The sequence below is a fragment of the Malaclemys terrapin genome, chromosome 25 (genome assembly GCF_027887155.1).
Source record: "Malaclemys terrapin pileata isolate rMalTer1 chromosome 25, rMalTer1.hap1, whole genome shotgun sequence".
In the NCBI taxonomy this organism is placed as follows: domain Eukaryota; kingdom Metazoa; phylum Chordata; order Testudines; family Emydidae; genus Malaclemys; species Malaclemys terrapin.
The window spans coordinates 15,145,469-15,165,344 of record NC_071529.1 but is presented as its reverse complement, the minus strand read 5'-3'; the positions used below and the strand labels follow the sequence as shown (position 1 = coordinate 15,165,344).

Here is a 19,876-nt window from a genome sequence, read left to right as displayed (position 1 = left end):
TGCTGAACGTCTTTCATGTGTCACGGCTGCCTAGCTCTTAACTAGAAGGTTTAAGTAAGATGATACGTTTGCCTTAGGCCGTGGCGGTGCGCCCCACCTCTCTGTAGGGATAAACATGCATTAAATGTGCACCGTGTACGCTCAGACCCCGCAGAGATGACCATGGTAACAGGGTGCATGGAGGGCTGAGCGGCCAAGTGCTTGGTGCACCTGACTGCCAGCCCCTTGCCTCGGTCCATAAGGAGGTGTGGCGGGGGTATCTGGGTGGATGGATGGGGAGACAGCACTCTTTAAGGGCCTCGCATAGGCCACCTCAACACCAGTTTAACTCCATTCACTCCCCTGGAGTTGGCCACTGGATAATCTGAGCAGTCAGGCCTAGAGGATTAGGCACAGGCGGGCTGGAAGGGGAGCCGGGGGCGAAGTCCTGACAGGGACCCAGTGAAAAGAATACAGAGAGAGAAGAAATGCTCTAGGCAGCCCCACTTGCTGCTGCCAGGGGTGGGGGCTCCTGTTGGACTCCTAGAACACCGGGTGCCTCTGGCTAGATCAGCATGGTTCAGAGGGATAGATACAGTGCAGCCACAGACCTTCATCTTCTTCAGTACCGAGGAGCTCCAGACCCCGCATGTACCTTTTCCACCTGCTCCCAGGAGATGGAGCGTGGCATGCTGGGAGCTGTGGTCTCCGCAGGCTGCCCTTTGCATGAAAGAGAATGGAGCCGCAGCCTGCGGCATTTTATGGCCTCGCTGTAGAAGGATTCGATGCTCCTAGGAAGCGGAAGGGAGGAGAGAAAGTAAATCGGTTTTGCAAGTGTCACATCAGGGCAGCAGCTCTCAAATGGGCTGACGTGTATTGTGGAACCGGAGGGAGCTCAGAGGAGAGCAACGAGACAGGGCAAAGGCCTGGAAAAACTATCCTATGAAGAGAGATTGAAAAACTTGGGATTGAAAGGAGATGTATAAAAGAGGCCACGATAAAAGTATATGAAGTAATAATTGGTCTAGAGAACAGGGAGATGGGGAATTTCTGTTCTCCCTGTCTCATAACACAAGAACATTCCATTAAATTGAAAGGGGGGAAATTCAAAACTGTAAAAGGATCGACTTTCTCACACAATGTGCGATTAGACGGTGGAACTTACTGCCACAAGAAGCACCTGAGGCCGAGAATTTAACAAGATTCCAAAAGGGAATTATTGTTTATGGGTAGAGTGACCAGCTGTCCCGATTTTATAGGGACAGCCCTGATTTGGGGGCTTCTTCTTATATAGGCACCTATTACCCCCCACCCCCATCCCGATTTTTCACCCTTGCTATCCGGTCACCCTATTTATAGGCATAGCAAGATCGTCCAGAGTTGTCATAGTAAATGACAATAAAATATCTGGAAGGTATATTAGACCTCATGCCTCAAGGCTTAAGCCAATCTCTAATATTAGAGACCAGGGTGAGATCTCTGTGGAGGGCAGATTATCCCACATCAGTGACTGCAGGGTGCGTACACCTTCCTCTGAAGCATCAGACTGGAAATGAGGCAGACATTTTTAATTGTGGGAGTAATTAACCATGGGGACAATTTACCAAAGGTTGTGGTGGATTCTCTATCACTGACCATTTTTAACTCAAGATGGGGTGTTTTTTCTAAAAGCTCTGCTCTAGGAATTATTTTGGGGAAATTCTGTGGCCTTGTGTTACACAGGGGGTCAGACTAGATGATCACAATGGTCCCGTTTGGCCTTGGAGGCTGGCTGTCAGAGTCGGGCTACTGGAGTAGAGAGACGTTGGGTCTGATCCTCTCTGGCAGTTCCTGTTTTTGTGAATTCTTGAGGCAGTAAGTCACCACAGCATCTCAGAGGCTCAGGATTTAAACGAAATCATCAGGTTCTCTGCCCAGCAGGCAGATACCTTGTGCTCGGTGTTGTGTGAAGGTTTTTATCGTGCACTTAAGCACATCTCTATTTTCAAATTGGGCTTAGTTGGTTCTTGGACTCAGTACAGGAGGAACCAGATGAGACGCTCTGGCTTGTGTTACGCAGGAGTCCAGGTTGGATGATCTGATGTGCCCTTCTGGCCTTAAAATGGATGAAACTACACGAAGAGATGTTCTCTGTGTATAAAAGGGGTCTTTGCCAACTTGCACTGAATTCCTCCTCTCTGGTCCCCTGGCTTCTTGCATCTATAGGACAGTAATCAGCTGCCCAAGGGGGCGATTTACCTCATTTGTCCCAGTCCTGCCACCAGATGAGGGACCTGCCACCGGTTCCAATTCTACTAAGCCACGAGCTTTCCGTGGGTGGCAGCTGGTGCACATAGAACATGATTCTGAGCTCACTGAATCATAGAATATCAGGGTTGGAAGGGACCTCGGGAGGTATCTAGTCCAACCCCCTGCTCAAAGCAGGACCTAATCCCAACTAAATCATCCCAGCCAGGGCTTTGTCAAGCCAGGCCTTAAAAACCTCTAAGGAAGGAGATTCCACCATCTCCCTAGGTAACCCATTCCAGTGCTTCACCACCCTCCTAGTGAAAAAGTTTTTCCTAATATCCAACCTAACCTCCCCCACTGCAACTTGAGACCATTACTCCTTGTTCTGTCATCTGGTACCAATGAGAACAGTCTAGATCCATCCTCTTTGGAACCCCCCTTCAGGTAGTTGAAAGCAGCTATCAAATCCCCCCTCATTCTTCTCTTCTGGAGACTAAACAATCCCAGTTCCCTCAGCCTCTCCTCATAAGTCATGTGCTCCAGCCCCCTAATCATTTTTTTGCCCTCTGCTGGATTCTTTCCAATTTTTCCACATCCTTCTTGTAGTGTGGGGCCCAAAACTGGACACAGTACTCCAGATGAGGCCTCACCAATGCCGAATAGAGGGGAATGATCACATCCCTCGATCTGCTGGCAATGTTCCTACTTATACAGCCCAAAATGCTGTTAGCCTTCTTGGCAACAAGGGCCTCTTTAAAATACAGTAGAACCTCAGAGTTACAAACACCAGAGTTATGAACTCACCAGACATCCACACACCTCATTTGGAACCGGAAGTATGGAATCGTGCAGCAGCAGAGACCAAAAAAAAAAAAAGCAAATACAGTACAGTACTGTGTTAAACGTAAAGTACTACAAAAATAAAGGGAAAACAGAGTTCTTCTTCTGTATAATAAAGTTTGAAAGCTGCATTAAGTCAATGTTCAGCTGTAAATGTGAAAGAACGACCAGAACGTTTTGTTCAGAGTTACAAACAACCTCCATTCCCGAGGGGTTCAGAACTCTGAGGTTCGACGGTATGTGATTTGCTTTTTTGAGGTTTTCTAATTTGATGTGAAATTCCCATCCCTTCTTCTCATCATTGTTAAACATTTTATGATGTCAGTTTCTTCATTCCATTTGCAAGCCTCCTCTGATGCCCTGGCCACCTTCTTTACATTTCTCCTTTGAAGGATTTTCTGTCTGCAAGGATCTGATTAAACAATAGCAGATGAAGCAGGCCAGATTTAATGGGGCCAATTCTGTGGTGCTGCAAAGACGTACACTGGCTGAGGATCTGGCCCCCCCATAGCTTGTCTTAAAGTGGCCCCTGGAATGTACTAGTTGCCTGATTTTCACTCAGTTCTCTCCGACTGATCTCAATGAGAGCCGAAGGTGCTCAGCGCTTCTGAAGGCCGGGTGCTATATGCCATTGAGAGAGAAGACTCACTTGAAATGGAAATTGTTTGTCCAGGACCCTAGTCCTGGCAGACTTCTTGCAAGCGTCTTGCCTCTTGTACTCACACAGAGGAGCTCATTCATAGCAGAGGAATGTTTGAGCAGCCTCTGTCTTTCAGCAACCTGCCACACATCCTGTAACCTCTCAGGTGCATTACTAGAGGGGGTTGAGGGGCATCTATCTGATACCCAGGAGATGAATGCCTCTATTTAAAATCCCAAGACTCAAGGACATTACGCTCCTGCTTGACGTTACTATTCTAGATTTTAAACCCAAGCAGAAATTATGGTAATTTTGTTATTAAATCTCTGAGAAGATGAGTTTTTTAAAATGAGAGATAAAAAAGTTTTCTTTTTTCCCCCCTTCAAAATCACAGAAAAAAGGCTGTTTTAACTGCTTTCCTCGCCAAAAGAAGAACAGAAAAAGTTCTTAAGTTTTGAGTTAATTCTCTCATTCCTTAAGGCTGAGACTTCTCATAAGAATCCCAATTAATGGGGGGGGGGGCCATTGTTCTCCACACCTAAAATAGGTAAGTTTCCAAGAATAATAATTCCCAAAAGGGAACCCTGAGTGTTCTAGGAAAACCAGAGTAAATAACCAACAATGGCATGACCAGACTACCCCTTCCTGGAGAAAATTGAGGCTAAACGTCACCTTCCCAGCAGAACATTCTCCCATCTGGTAACTGGCATCATGTCAAAACTCAGCATTAAACAAAAGACCTTTCTTTGCCCTAAGACTGGTGCCAGCGATAGTCCGACTCTTCACTTCACAACTCAACCCACCATTAACTTTCCTCGTGCAATTTGCCTCTTGCCGCTGAGAATCCCCTTTTCAACCAACGTAAATCCAGTAAGGAATTCTGCTTTTACTGTGAAAAAGGAATGTCCCCGATTTCCCTCTCAGTTCATAACTTTAATTCTTAATTCATAAATGTAATGAACTATCATTACTATAGTGCCTTTCACCCTACATAATGACAGGTTTCAGAGTAGCAGCCGTGTTAGTCTGTATCCGCAAAAAGAACAGGAGTACTTGTGGCACCTTAGAGACTAACAAATTTATTAGAGCATAAGCTTTCGTGGACTACAGCCCACTTCTTCGGATGCATATAGAATGGAACATATATTGAGGAGATATATATATACACATACAGAGAGCATGAACAGGTGGGAGTTGTCTTACCAACTCTGAGAGGCCAATTAAGTAAGAGAAAAAAAAAACTTTTGAAGTGATACATCTGTATGTGTGTATATATATCTCCTCAATATTTATTCCACTCTGTATGCATCTGAAGAAGTGGGCTGTAGTCCACGAAAGCTTATGCTCTAATACATTTGTTAGTCTCTAAGGTGCCACAAGTACTCCTGTTCCTTTCACCCTAATTTCACTTTTCACTGGGGTTACCGCGGCCACCTCTGGGGTGAAACATGACAAGTGTTTAACCACTCACAGCAGGGCCTGATCCAATGCCCATTGAAGTCCATGCAAGTCTCCATTGATTTCAGTGGGATTTGGATCAAGCTTCCATTTACCAGAGGAAGAGACGCTGCTCTTAAAACTGCAGGGAGAATGTAGGGAGGCAGAATGTAATGACCCAATCTACAAGTTTGGCCGGGACAGCAGCCCTAGAGCCTAGTGAAACTTTCAGACTGCAAACCCTAGGGGGGAAGGATTCTCTGTCTTCTATGTATGGAGCCCAGTGGGATGGGGTGCGACCCCTATTTGAGGCACTGCTGTAATATAAATAATTCTGTTACTAATTATAATATAACCAGAACATTAATAGCCATAAGTGGTCTGGTGGGGCGGAGCACTGATCTACTCTAGGGGCTAGGAATTTATTAAAGCATTCAAAAACTCAAAGCCCCATCAATCTACAAACCCCGGGAGGTGCCTGAGGGAGAAAGGGGAGTTGGTAGGGCCTCTGGGAATCCAGGGAGCTTGGTCCTTCATCTTCTGTGTGGGAAACCCCCAGGGGGGGGAAACCCAACCCTTAATACATGTTATCTTAAAAACACTTGGTCTACACTCCAGCGGGAAAGGTCACCGTCTGGCTTCCTGGCCTTTCAGTGATCAAAGACTGTAGCATTTTGTTCCACGCCTGAGTCGTTTTGCTTATGACTGAGCTTCCAATTACAGATGCAAAGAGGAAAATCTATACACGTCTTTCATGTTTATTAATTTCGATGCTATCTAACATCTTTCGCTCCCCAATTATACCCTAATTCTTCAAATAACAAAATTTGCCTGGAGGGGGACTAGTGAACCTGAGCAAGTTGTGGGCTGGGTATTCCCCCCCCCCTTTTTTTGCTCCTGCATTTGCAAGTTCTTTGCCGAATCGAAGGGTCTGCAGTTAACATTTGCCAGATTTCCTACCTGAAGGTGCATTTGAAAATTAAGAATTCAGGGTAGATCCTGGCCCCATTGAAGTCAATTTCAAAACTCTCCTTGACTTCAGTAGGGCAGAATTTCACCCCAGATTCTTGAGCCTCTCCTGCTTGTCGATATACCGCGGATGTCAGTGGGACTGCCCATGAAACGAGGAGCACTCCCTGTGAGCAGGTACCAGCATTTGTCCCCGCAGGTCTTTAACTGGCCCTGTTTATGCTCGTGTTGCAGTGCTGCTCAAGAGAGCCGACCAGGGCACAGCAAAGGGCATGTGCTCCACGTGTTTATCTGCATGAGGATGAGTGCGCAGCACTCTTCTGAGAGGGGCCATGCTGCCCGCACAGGCTGCTCACCGCCACTGTGCAGTCAAGGAGAGCCCCATTCTGCAGCATGCTCCGTATAGCGGGTGCTGTTACAATGTGCTGGTATTGTATTCCCCTACTTAGACTGGGGATGTGTTATCTGCTGTGGTGGTACGTCTCCAGATGTCTTCCCCACGCATATGACCATCTGGGGGACAACTCTGGGCCCAGATAGAGTAGTGCAAAATGTGACTTTCATTCCAAGGGCAGTCGGCAGCTGTGCACCCCCATGCAATTCCCCAGCAGTCCGTGGGACTACATGGGGGTCTCTGAGGGCCTGTGGAATTGAACGTCATTAAGAATTCATATGCATCCCAGCCTGTCTTCCCACTGTAGTGACAGTAGGTGGTCAGACTCGTGCAAGGGGTGCGTTGTTCTCATGCACTGCTTTGCTGAACTGGCTCCCCCCTCGCCCCCAGTGTGCTCGCACCGGACCCAGCCGTTCTCTGGCTATGTCTGCGTTTCGAGCTGGGCTGTAATTCCCAACCCAAGGAGCCATACCTGTGTTTGCTGTGATTGAGCTGGTGCACTGAAAACAGGCTAGCCGCGACAGGGAAGGGTCTAGCCACCCCAAGTACGGACGCGTCTGAGACACTAGGCATGTACTCCGGGCCGCTAGCCTCGCCCGCTGCTCACGCCGTGGGAGCTATTCTGTGGCTTGGTCAGAATTAGTTACGTCTCCTTGAGCTGCAGTTCACACCTCCAGCTCAGAGTGCAGACGCACCCTTGGTGACAGCTGTGCTGTCCGCTGAGACGCAGAGACACGTGGCTAGAGATGAGCAAAGAGGCACCGTTTCATTTCATCCAAAAATTCCCTGACATTTTAAAGAGTCGTTTCATTGCTGCCTTCCCCCCTGCCCCATTTTATCTGAATTTTGCTTGCCTGGATTTCAGGCTCCTCTGTAACAGACGCACTTAGGCAACCTAGAAAAGCAGTGAGGTTTGGGGGTGTTTTTGTGAATGCTTACCCCAATCCAAAAATTCCCCTCTTCCAGAATGCAGACAGTAAGCTGCAACATGAGGTTTGCTGGGCAGGGGGAGAGCTGCAAGTCTCACTGTTACTGATCAGCTAAAACCTGTACTCCTCCTCCTCCATTACTTGTTACCCTGTCTCCCCCACACTGCCCCAGCTCGCTTGTTTGCTGCCTCCATAATGTTATGGGGCATCTCCAGGGGGCGCTGTTAGACATCGCCTTCCAAGTTCCTTTCCTTAGTGTGTGAGCTAGTTTGGACTCTTGGGAAGACATTGGCCCAGATCCCAGGGGAGTTAGGCACCTAAATACTTTTGAGGATCTGAGCCGTTGGGTTAGTTTTTGGGTTACATAACCTGTTTTGTGAGGCGGCGGCTTTGGGGGAGGGGAAGCTGTGTGGGTAGTGAAGGGTTTGTTCTCCGCCTTGGGATGTGGTTAGGGTCAGTTCTGGAAGTGCCGTTGCTGCCTGGGGCGTTGGGGATGGACTGAGATTTTGGGGAGAGGGGATCACCCTGCTTGCTGTTGGACTGTCTCGTTCCAAGACTGGTGCAGGTGAGTAAATAGAGCAAGTTTATACTAAGGATGTGTCCAAACTCAGCATGAATGAGTTCTCCTTCACTGGGATGCCAACCTGCAAGGCCATGGCTGGGTCATGCTGGCGCCAGAAGAAGGGGCAATAAAAATAACTATCTGAAACTGTGACCTGTGATAGGCTTATTTCTGCAGCTGGTCCTTAGAGTCCAGCCTCTTCAGTGCAGCCTTGTCCTATTATGATCTCCCCTCCCCACCTCCCCAAATGCACACGTGATGCCCTTGAATCCATTTTAAGCACATTCAGTCAATTCCAATCAGTCAGGCCCTGGCAAGAGAGGAAATCTCTATCTAGGTATGAAATATCTCAGGAGACAAGCGCAGTTCAGTGAATGGCCCCAGACAAAAAGCAAGTCCATACTCCATTCCAAAGCTATATCCTAAAAATATAAAACTCACTAGAAGTCCCATCTCGGCTGGAGATGAAAGTGGCCGAGGGCCAGTTTGCAGCCTTTGTCCCAGTGGATACCCGACTCCAAAGCTGCGCGTTCGCTTAGGGAGGAGGAGAGAGAAATACCATCTGCCAGAGGGGTTGTGGGGTGAAATGCTATGGCCTGTGAGAGGCAGGAGTCATGGATTGTCACCCTGAGCGTGTCAACCCCCTGGCGGGTATGAACAGGTCCTGGGCAGGATGCCACCCCCACTCCCTTTCTTTGTGGCGGGATGGGAGGAAGTTCCATTATCCTCTCATGGAAGGTGGAATCACAGCATGGAAAAGCTGGAGACACCACAGGGCTGTAAAGCCATAATTGTCCCTTCTGGCCTTAAACTCTGTGACTCTCTGCGTCCTCTTTCAGCTTCAGTGTTTGCCTACATTAGTCATTGCCAAACTGCTGATGACATGAAGCAAGTTAATATTAAACTTAAATAGCCCAACAAGGGCCTGGTAACAGGCCGTCAGGGACCAGCTGTCAATGGCAGATTAGCAAGTATCCAGTCTAAATTTACTGTCACTAACTCTTGTGCGTGCGGACCATGTGCGTGCGGGTGTACAGACGCGCACACAGGAGCCTGTAAACGTTTTTCTGATTCAGTCCTGGGGCAGTTCCAGCTCTTAACGCTTTTTACATCGGAACCCAGTGCCCTGCAAAACAGGCAGGGGAAGTGCGAATGATCCCGAAGTTCAGACCAGTTGCTGCCTGTGTTTTCATATGTCAAGATCGGTCCCCAGCGCTTGATAATCGAGGCTGCCTTAGTCAGCATGTGTCAATGCGATGCACTAATGCTGTGTGCTGCTGCATTCATTCCCCAGCAATTAGTTGCCATGAACTCTTGTTACAGAGCAGGGCTTGGATTTGCCATCTGAACTTGCTGACGGTTCCCGAATATCAGCTGGATGTCTGGTTGAGTTAGAGAAAAGAGACTCCCAAACTGAACTGCACTGTGCTAAATGTTTCTAGTGGCTTCAGGCCTTTTACAAAATGTAATAATTTTAGCGTTTGCATTAAAACGTGACCTGTTCTAAATGAAGCTGCATGTATCCATGGATGCCCTCAGAAAAGGGTTTGGCTTCTTGTTGGTTGGTTGTTTCTTTGCATTTGTTTTTAAACTGAAAGAGGCACATTTTTACCAAACTCTCCCAATTATCTGATCTTCCACACAAAAAACTAATTCTTAGCTCTTCTCTCGTGCTCTTCATTCCTAGATCACAAAGCACTTTGTTGCAAAAGCAGATGAGTGTCATCATCCCATTTTACAGATGGAGAAACTGGTGAAAGGAAATACTTTTTCGATGCAGTGCATAATTAGACAGTGGAATTCATTGCCACTGGGAGTTGTTGAGGCCAAGAACGAAGCAAGATTCAAAAAGGGTCAAGACGTTCATATGGAGAGCGAGACTATCTGGAGTTATCAGAATCAAGCTAAGAAAAATGTTGAAGGAATATTAAACCTTGTTCTTCAGGGCTGAAGCCAATCTCTGTTAAAGACTCATAGACTCATAGACTCATAGACATTAAGGTCAGAAGGGACCATTATGATCATCTGGTCTGACCCCCTGCATGCTGCAGGCCGCAAGACCCTTCCCTGGACTCTACCGTTGAAGTCCCCAATCCTGTGTTTTAGTGACTTCAATCGGGTGAGACCCTCCTGCTAGTGATCCCTGCCCCATGCTGCGGAGGAAGGCGAAAAACCTCCAGAGGCTCAGCCAATCTACCCTGGAGGAAAATTCCTTCCCGACCCCAAATATGGCGATCAGTAATACCCCGAGCATATAGGCAAGAGTCTCCAGCCTGACCCTTGTTGGCCATTATGCTGTTCATGTACCATTGCTTGGTTTTCCTTGGCTACTATGTTTTATCATTAAACCATTCCCTCCATAAACTCATCCAACTTAATCTTAAAACCAGACAGGTCCGTCGCCCCCACCGTTTCCCTCGGAAGGCCGTTCCAATATTTCACCCCTCTGATGGTCAGAAACCTTCGTCTAATTTCAAGCCTAAACTTCCCCCCGGCCAGTTTGTATCCATTCGTTCTCGTGTCCACATTAGTACTAAACTGGAATAATTCCTCTCCCTCCCTTGTATTAACCCCTCTGATATATTTAAAGATAGCAATCATATCCCCCCTCAGCCTTCGCTTTGTCAGACTAAACAACCCAAGCTCCTCTAATCTCTTTTCATACGACAGGTTTTCCATTCCTCTGATCATCTTAGTCGCCCTTCTCTGCACCCGTTCCAGTTTGAGTTCATCTTTTTTAAACATCGGAGACCAGAACTGCACACAGTACTCCAAATGAGGTCTCACCAGCGCCTTATACAACGGAAGCAGGACCTCCCTATCTCTACTAGATATACCTCGCCTAATACATCCCAAGACCGCATTGGCTTTTTTCACCGCCACGTCACATTGCCGACTCATAGTCATCCTGCGGTCCACAAGGACCCCTAGGTCCTTCTCCTCTTCCGTTACTTCTAACCAATGCGTCCCCATCTTGTAACTAAAATTGTTATTATTCGTCCCCAAGTGCATCACCTTACACTTTTTACTATTAAATTTCATCCTATTTCTGATACTCCAATTCACAAGCTCATTCAGGTCTCCCTGCAGAGTATCCCTATCCTCCTCTGAGTTTGCAACTCCTCCCACCTTCGTATCATCCGCAAACTTTATCAGTCCACTCCTGCAATCGGTCCCGAGGTCAGTTATAAATAGATTAAATAAGATGGGTCCCAAAACCGAACCTTGAGGCACTCCACTAGTAACCTCCCTCCAACCCGACAATTCACCCTTTAATACGACCCGCTGCATTCTCCCCATTAACCAATTCCCTATCCACCTCTGGATTTTCATATCGATCCCCATGTTTTTCATTTTAACCAATAGTTCCTCATGGGGTACAGTATCAAACGCTTTACTGAAATCCAGGTATATTAGGTCCACCGCATTTCCCTTATCTAATAAGTCCGTTACTTTCTCAAAGAAGGAGATCAGATTCGTTTGGCACGATCTGCCCTTCGTAAAACCATGCTGTAATTTATTGCATTTGCCATTAACTTCAAGGTCCTCAACTAGTTTCTCTTTCAGAATCTTCTCCAGCACCTTGCACACTACTGATGTTAAACTAACAGGCCTATAGTTACCCGGGTCACTTTTTTTCCCTTTCTTGAAAATAGGAACCACATTGGCTATTCTCCAGTCTAACGGGACTACCCCCGAGTTTACAGATTCATTAAATATAGTCGTTAATGGGCCTGCTATTTCCCGCGCCAATTCCTTCAATATTCTCGGATGAAGATCGTCCGGTCCACCCGACTTAGTCCCATTGAGGCGTTCTAGTTTTGTTTCTACCTCGGATGCGGTAATCCCCCATCCCGTATGCCCCTCTGTAACGGTGCTAGTATCCCTAATACCTTCATTGGCCTCATTAAACACCGATGCAAAATATTCATTGAGATATTGCGCCATGCCTAGATTATCTTTAATCTCCTCTCCGGCTATAGTCTTCAGCGGTCCCACTTCTTCTTTCTTTGCTTTCTTCCTATTTATATGGCTGTAAAACCTCTTACTATTACTTTTAATTCCCCTCACTAAGTCCAACTCTTCCCGGCCTTTGGCCTTTCTCACTCTATCTCTACATTCTCTGACTTCGCTAAGGTAAGTTTCCTTACTGATCCCTCCCCTCTTCCACTCTTTGTACGCTTTCTGTTTTTTCCTAATCGCCCCTTTCAGCCGGTCGCTCATCCAGCTCGGTCTAAGTCTCTTGCTTAGTAATCTTTTTCCCTTTTTGGGGATACAGGCCTCTGACAGCTCTTGCATCTTTAACTTAAAGTAATCCCAGGCTTCTTCTGCCTTTAGGTCCCTTAATACGTTTGCCCAATCCACTTCCCTTACCAGTCCCCTTAATTTGTTAAAATTGGCCTTTTTAAAATTATAAACCCTAGTCTTTGACTTAATTCTGGTACTCTTTCCATTTAGTTTAAAGCGAATTAGCTCATGATCACTGGAGCCCAAGTTGTCCCCCACTACCACTTCCTCAACAAGGTCCTCACTACTTACCAGAATCAAATCTAAAATGGCCTCCCCCCTCGTCGGCTCAGCTACCACTTGATAAAGGAATTGATCCGCAAGCACATCTAGGAACATCTGAGCCCTATTATTGCTACTAGCGTTTGTTCCCCAATCGATATCCGGGAAGTTAAAGTCCCCCATAATTACACAGTTTCTATTAGTATTTACCTCCCTTAATACATTAAACAATTCCTTATCCATATCCTGGGTCGATCCCGGCGGTCTATAGCACACCCCAAGCACTATCCCCGGAGAGGCTCTAGTAGTACTTTTACCCAGCTTGAGTATCGCCCAGACGGACTCTGTGTTATCTATTCCATCCACTATTATTTCTTTACAGCTTATTTCACTATTGACATACAATGCCACCCCCCCACCTTTACCTTTATCCCGGTCTTTCCTAAACAGCGCATACCCCTCCATACCTGCGTTCCAGTCGTGACCGCCATTCCACCACGTTTCAGTTATTCCTACGATATCCGGTTTCAATTCTCGGACCAAGAGCTCCAATTCCTCCATTTTATTACCTAGGCTTCTCGCATTGGTGTACAAACAGCCTAATGTATGTCGTTTAGCCTGTCTCCCATTACTAGCACTGTATGTTGCGGGCCTCTTTGTGTTCGTCCCCCCTGTCCCTCCTATGTCCAATCTCATCTCCCCGGCTATGTCTCCTCTTATTACACTCAGCTTTTCAGTACTGGAAACTGGCGTGGAGATTAACTGTGCATCTCCCAACCATCTCCCCAAACTTCCTAGTTTAAAGCTCTTTTGATAAGATGAGCCAGCCTCCCTCCCAGAAGTCTATTTCCTTCCCTACTCAGGTGAAGCCCATCCCGCGAGAACAGGTGTCTGTCCCCGAAAGCCTCCCAGTGGCCATACATCCCAAAGCCCTCCTTATAGCACCACTCCCTTAGCCAACTATTTATCCTCACAATCCTATCAGCCCTTTGCTGCCCTTCCCTTGGAACAGGCAGAATCCCACTAAAGATAACCTGAGCCTCTATCTCCTTGAGAGTCTTCCCCAGCCTGGCATAATCTCCCTTGACTCTCTCTAACGAGAACCTAGCCGTGTCATTCGTTCCTACATGAAGGATTATCAAGGGGTTCTTACCTGCTCCTTTTAGGATCCTTTTCAACCGCAGGTCCACATCGCGTATCTTTGCACCCGGTAGACAGCACACCCTTCTGTTCTCCGGGTCCGCCCTGGTCACAGGCCTGTCCAGTCTCCTCAGTAAAGAGTCTCCAATTACATACACCTGCCTTCGCCTGGCAACAGTGCGATCTAGTAATCTAGTCTCTGATCCCTCTAGTCCTGACCTGTGTCTGCTCCTATCTTCCCTTATGCTCCCCCTTATGCCTTCCTGTATCCTCTGGTGGCCCATAATTGGTGCTGTCTCCATCAACTCCTCCCCGCTCTCTATCAGACTAGCAGCTCTTCTCTTCTTCCTCACCCTCCCAGCTTCAGTCACCACCTGCTGCCCCTCTACCTCGTTCTCCAAACACTCAAACCTATTCCTGAGTTCTATTCCCCCCTCACTGGCCCTCCTTTTCCTTGGCTTACTTCTCACTGTCACATGCTTCCACTTCCCTGGATCTCCTCCTTCCATTCCCCTCTCGCTGTCATCTACTACTGCCTCCTCCTGCACCCTAGAGCCTTCCCCTTCAGCCCCGCCTTGCCCATCCTCCATCAGCTGCTCAAACCCCCGTCTAAACTCCACCAGGGTCACTACCTGCATCTCCAGCCCCTTAATCTTTTCCTCCAGTAACACTATAAGGCGACACTTCATACACACATACCTTTGTTCCGGGTCTCCTGCTAGGACTATATACATACCACAGCTCCCACATGCAGCCATCTGCATTCTGTCTGCTGCTGCTGCTTGGCTCATAGCTGTTGCGGTCTCTGCCCACAGCACCTGGGGACACAGAGCACACAGCGCACCCCGCCCTCCTGCCTCCCCCTTTACCTCCCCCTGCAAACTCCCTCTCAAACTCCCCTGTTAGCCGCCCTGTTGGCTGCCGCTAAGACCAAGATGAGATGTAATATGGGGGGAAGATTGCTACTGCAGGGCTCACCTTCCTCTGAAACATCCGGTGCTGGCCACTGCTGGAGACAGGCTACTGGATCACAAGGAACTCAGATCTGTTTCATTCTGGCTAGGCCTGTGTTTTAAACTGTGACACAATGCGGGGAGAAAGGACTTGCTCAAGGGCACTTGGCAGCTCAGTGGCAGAGCTTCCATCACAGTTCTCCTGTCTCCTTGTCTTGCCCACCAGTCCACTCTCCAGTGCCACTGATTCACGCTCTTTTCCAGTTTGCCCTTAGATGCGCCCTGAAGTGTCTGGGTCTGCAGCAGGGAACAGAACCAGGCCCCGTGTGGCCGTGATGAGCTGGACACACCGTGCCCTGGGAACAGATCCCTGCTGCTCTGAAGGACAATCGTTTCTAATGATCGCTGAGCAGGTTAATTGATACCCACTCGTGTCTGGCTTTAATTCCCTTGCTGGTTAGCGGGGAATCATGCGCCCAAAAGACACTGATCATCAGGCAAACCTTAGCACGCCGGAGAGGGACTCAGGGTGGAATTGAATGAAGGTTCCGCGGTCGGGTTTTCTTTGGGGACTTTGGGCGTTGCCTTGGTGGGCACAAATGCACCTCGAGGAGTTCTAAGGGGATGAAGCCGTGAATCTGAGTCACGTTGCACAATCACCCTACAGACAGCAGTCGGAAGCAGCGTGCATGGGAGCGTGTGTGTGTCTGGCAGAGCTGCTGGGTACCCTGCCAGGGCACCGGTGTCTGGGAAAATGGTCCCAGTCCGAGCTGTGGCCAGTCCCTTCAGTACCAGGTTTACGTTCAGGCTTGGTGGGTGGATTGCGCTGCCTGCAGATCCTCACAGCTGTTTGCCTCTGTCGCTGGTAGCACACCGGTGTCCTGGGGGGCACTAGCCAGCCAGCTGCTCTGGGGGTCACTGGGTAACATTGCCAGCAGTTATCTCATGGAGGTGTCCGTAGGCACTAATAATAATCATCGTCCGGCTCAGCCTTTGAGCCCAAATCCCTCCTCTTGGCTTCTGTCCCTGCCTTTCGTCTCGTAGATCCTGAGCACATCTGGCTGGCAGATGTGGCGCGGCGAAGGGGACACCTGCTGTTGCTCCTCGTCTTATCTTTGCAGTGACTCTTGGACGCAGCCTTTCAAACAGAGGGGAGGGAGGAAGCGACGGGGCCGTAGATGATGGCGGGCAGCCAGCGTTCTCTGTGTGCGTGGTCGACGCAGGGTGCAAATGTCGGCAAAGGCTCCCAGCGGGCAGGTTGGAACCACTGGCCTGGCGCAATGGTGGGGCTTAGAAATTAGTCCTGAGCAGGTCTCAATCCCAATGTGCCAGGCGCTGCACAAATACAGTGCCCCAGTGAGTGTACAGGCTAAGCCCTACATCCTGCAAATACATCCTGCTTCATGTTGCCCACCGCGCTTGCCACAGTATGGAAGTGGCGGTGGGGTCAGGAGACTGGTTTGGCCTCATTTGCATTCTGCTGTGGAAGAACCTGAACCCAAATCATTCCTGGGCTCATGAGCAGAGACAGCAGCGCCAACCCCAGCGGTTCAGAAATCACGAGATGGGTTTTAAAATCATCAGTAGGGCTCCGTGTTTGTCATGGAGGTGGCGGAAGTCTCGGATTCCGTGACTTCCTGCGGCGCCTCCGTGACTTCTGCAGCGGCCAGTGTGGCTGAGCCCAGGGCCGCCCCACCAGTTAGCCCCGGGGACAGCCACACCGGCCACTGCTGGAACGGCTCTGCAGCCAGCCGCTCGGGTGACCCCGCAGCCAGCCGCACCAGCTGGCCCTGGGGACTGCCTGAGCAGAAGTCCCAGGGTGACCGGAGCAGCGGCTGGCCCCGGGGCTCCCACCCAGAGCGGGCCTCCCTCCGAGACTCCCCCCTGCCACTGGTGCCGTGAGCTCCCCCCGGCAGCGCCCCCCACCCAAGACTCAATCAGGGGTATTTATGGTATTAGTCACAGGCTGTGATTTTTTTGTTTCTTGCCTGTGACCTGTCCAGGACTTTTACTAAAAATACCCGACTAAATCGTAGCCTTAATCATGAGGTTCTGTAAAAACAATAGATGGGGTGCTCTTTTATTTGCCTTCTGCTCTTTGAGCCTTTATGGGGCCCTGGGGTCACATTTTGAAGCTTTCTCCACAGCCACGTGGGCTGGAAATGTACTTTTTCTTTAAGAATGAAAGCTGGAATCATCACAGATCCACTTGACTCCAGGAGCTGGGGCTTTAAAGAAAACAATCAGTATCGTGAGACTCATGACAAACTCGTGAGACTTGGCAACACTGCAGAGAGCAGGGAGCAAAGCTTCCCAGGTGACTCTGGAATCTGACCACCTGCCCTTGGCCTCTCCATCGTGCCTTCCCGGAGCAACACAAGCCCTAAAAGAGGAGGATGTTATGGGCGCTAGCAGGGGGCGAGGAACTGAGCGGTTCTTGGGGGTGTGTCTCTCTCCCGCTCAAAGTTTCTTTGCTTTGGCAGCCTCGGGGTTTACTCCGAGCCAGTGTTGGAGAGAGAAGAGCGCTTGTGTGTTCTCTCCTCTTGGAAAGGAAAGAAGAGAGCGTGAGAGAGAGAGAGAGAGAGAGAGAGAGAGAGGGCATTCTCACTCCAGTTCCTCTGATACCCCCTCCCATCCAATTTTCATGTTAATACCTCATCTCTGTGTGCCCGGACCTCAGCTGGGAGAGGCTACAGTTGTTAATTTCCCATCTGTGCTTCTGATTGGGCTAAGGAAGGGCCAGTGAATGTGGGAGGGTGGCTTTTCCCTCCTTAGGGCACGGATCGGTAGAGCATTAAGCTTTTAATTGAGGTCTAAGTGGCTCAGTCCAAGGAAGGGGGGCACTTGTGCGGCACACAGCTCTGGAGCAGGCGGCTGGTGGCGATCCATGCCGCTGCATTCGTAAATACACACAGGGGGATACCAGCGGCGAGGAGGGAACGCAGCCAGAGCAAAATGCTTTTAGGTAAGTGAAATGCAACTTTCCTTTCCTCGTGCTTCCAGCAACGGGCAGCCTGCTAGGTGGTCTTTTATAGACCGTCGACTGGAAAGCTGGACAGTCCCCTCCCCAGGTTCCTGTCGCAGTCGGCTTTTTAATCAGCGGGAAGTGGGCAAGCTGTTAGCTCAGCCTGTGCTACGGCTTGAAAACCGAGGGGAGGTTTAGAGGGAAGCTTCTCGTGGGCGCGTGTTACGCAGAGATCACAAAAGCTTGCACAGAGCACTGGGGGGGTTGGACGGTTTTGCAGCAATGATGGCAAAGAAATCACACTAGGACGAGCGCCACGAATGTATACCTGTGAATGCTTCAGGGAAGTCCATGCATGTTTGTGCGGCTAACGTCCCAGGTGCACTCCTCGGGGCAGCCTTTAATCACAGCCACCTGCAGTGGGCTTTTATAGAGTCCCTTGAGCCCAGAAATCTGAAATCAAATCAAGGTGCAAGTTGTAAAAACTGTCCTGTTTCCTCTCGGTCTGAGGCCAGTTCAACTAAGATTACGGACCCTGAAGTGTGTTCCCCTCGTGAGCCTGGCCAAAGGCTTGAGGGTCAATAGTGCCAAAGAGATTGATATGAACTATTGTGCTGTCAGGAAAGAGCCTGGAGACTCATGGAACTTATGAAGTCCTGGCTTGGAAATGGTGCCTGGTTATAGGAGCATGATACCTGAATAGCCTCTGCCTAATTAAACCTGTAGGATCCTCTCTGAACCCCTCTATCAGCACTATGCCATCCTAAACTGCAATTTACAAGCAAAGTGGATTCAGATCCCTCCCCATTTCCATCCCCTGAGAACCCATTTGAACGGAGGTTGTATCTTTTTTATTAGAACCAGTTAAGTCTTGCATCAGTACGCCCTCAGAATGGTCAGCCTCCCCCCAAACACACGCGCGCAACCTGTTTCTTCAGCTCCCAGCTTTTTCATCTTAATTACCGGTGGGATTCAAGCTGGGGCTTGATTCACTGCAGCCTATTGATTTTTCCCAGGGCTATGAGAAACAGGTTGCATGCTGACGTGAGCTTTATTTTGTCCTCTCTCTTCATTTGGGGGTCAGCTTTTACTTTGGCACATCGTCCTGTTTCTGTTTTGCTTGCCTGGAATATGATGCCAGGGCGTTGTGCTCTTCATATGAAATGAGGTTTGGTGGGGGAGAAGACACGGTTCAAAAGCTTGCAAGAAGCTCTGCTGCTCCTGGTTAGTTGGTGTTTTCTGGCTGCAGAAGGCTCATTGAGTCAAGCTGCAGCGACAAATAAAGTGTCCCTGGAACGCTTGCGTAGGAGCCCTGGTTCTGTGCTTTTATTATTAGCATTGTTAACTTTCCACCATGCCATTAAACGAGCCAGCTTTGCGTTTTCATTTCACTCCCATGTCTTACGTTGTTGTTTTTATGTCAGTGTTATGGACGTCTGTACAGCTGGTACGTATAGGATGGTTCCTGCTCTCTGCCTCTCTCTCCCTCTCTCTCTATATATGTATAGATTGTTACTATATCACGTACATGTGCACGTTTATGTCTGTGTGTGTTTTATAAGACGGTTGCATCCACGGAAACACGGATGTTATTAAACTGGCACATCTGGCTGGGTTTTTTGAACTACGGCATTGCTTGTCAGCTGCCTTGCATAGATCACTTTAATTTTTGTAATCGTTTGAAACATAATCCATCTTTCATGAGCTGTCTTTGCCCGTGTTTCTGGAACAAGTAACAGTTCTCGGGATATTTATCTAGGATATTTGTTAGCCAAAGCAGGTTTAAAAAATATAGCTTGCCTTTACCCTTGATGCTTAAAATATGTAACTAATGTTCTGAAATCTCTATATTTGTATTTTTTAAACTTCAAAATACCAACTCTTCTGTATCCTGGCACACGATAACACACTTCCTCTGGATATTTTCCCTTATTCACCACCACCTGCCTGTTCTACTTTCTATTTCCTTTGCCTCTCTAATTTTTCAGTATTCCATCTCAAATGACAAAACAGTGAGAATAATTTTACTCCAGAAAATTTCTCACCAAAGGGCCCTGTGCAGTAACGGCTGTATCCTGTCAATGCCTGGTTGTTTAATGGAACCCTTTGTATAGTATCGTATTCCACTGGGGTACCCTGACATTTTGGAAAAGTCCAGGACTGCGAAGGTTTTGTTAGAATATATTCTGTTGGGCGTATTTATTCGAGTTCTGTTTACTTCCTGACGTGTGTAAAGTGTCCTCCTCTTCTGAAGCGGTGTTTTAAAGCACACAGAGGGAGAGAGAAACCTCTAAGCCAGAATGTTCTGACTATCTAAAGGATTAGAATAA

General features: G+C 48.5%; 1 protein-coding gene across 2 annotated transcripts in view; it reads left to right on the top strand.

The window, feature by feature from the left end:
* Positions 1-19,876, top strand: part of LOC128829094 (zinc finger protein 385C-like) — a 202,761-nt gene that overhangs the window by 104,214 nt on the left and 78,671 nt on the right. Inside the window, exon 1 of one of the 2 annotated variants that reach the window (XM_054014258.1) lies at positions 17,260-17,546. The exons of the other annotated variant lie outside the window; for it this stretch is intronic. Coding sequence (XP_053870233.1) covers positions 17,537-17,546 — 10 coding nt within the window. The 5' untranslated portion in view covers positions 17,260-17,536. Of the gene's footprint in view, positions 1-17,259; positions 17,547-19,876 lie in introns of those variants that run through there. 2 annotated transcript variants of the gene reach the window in all.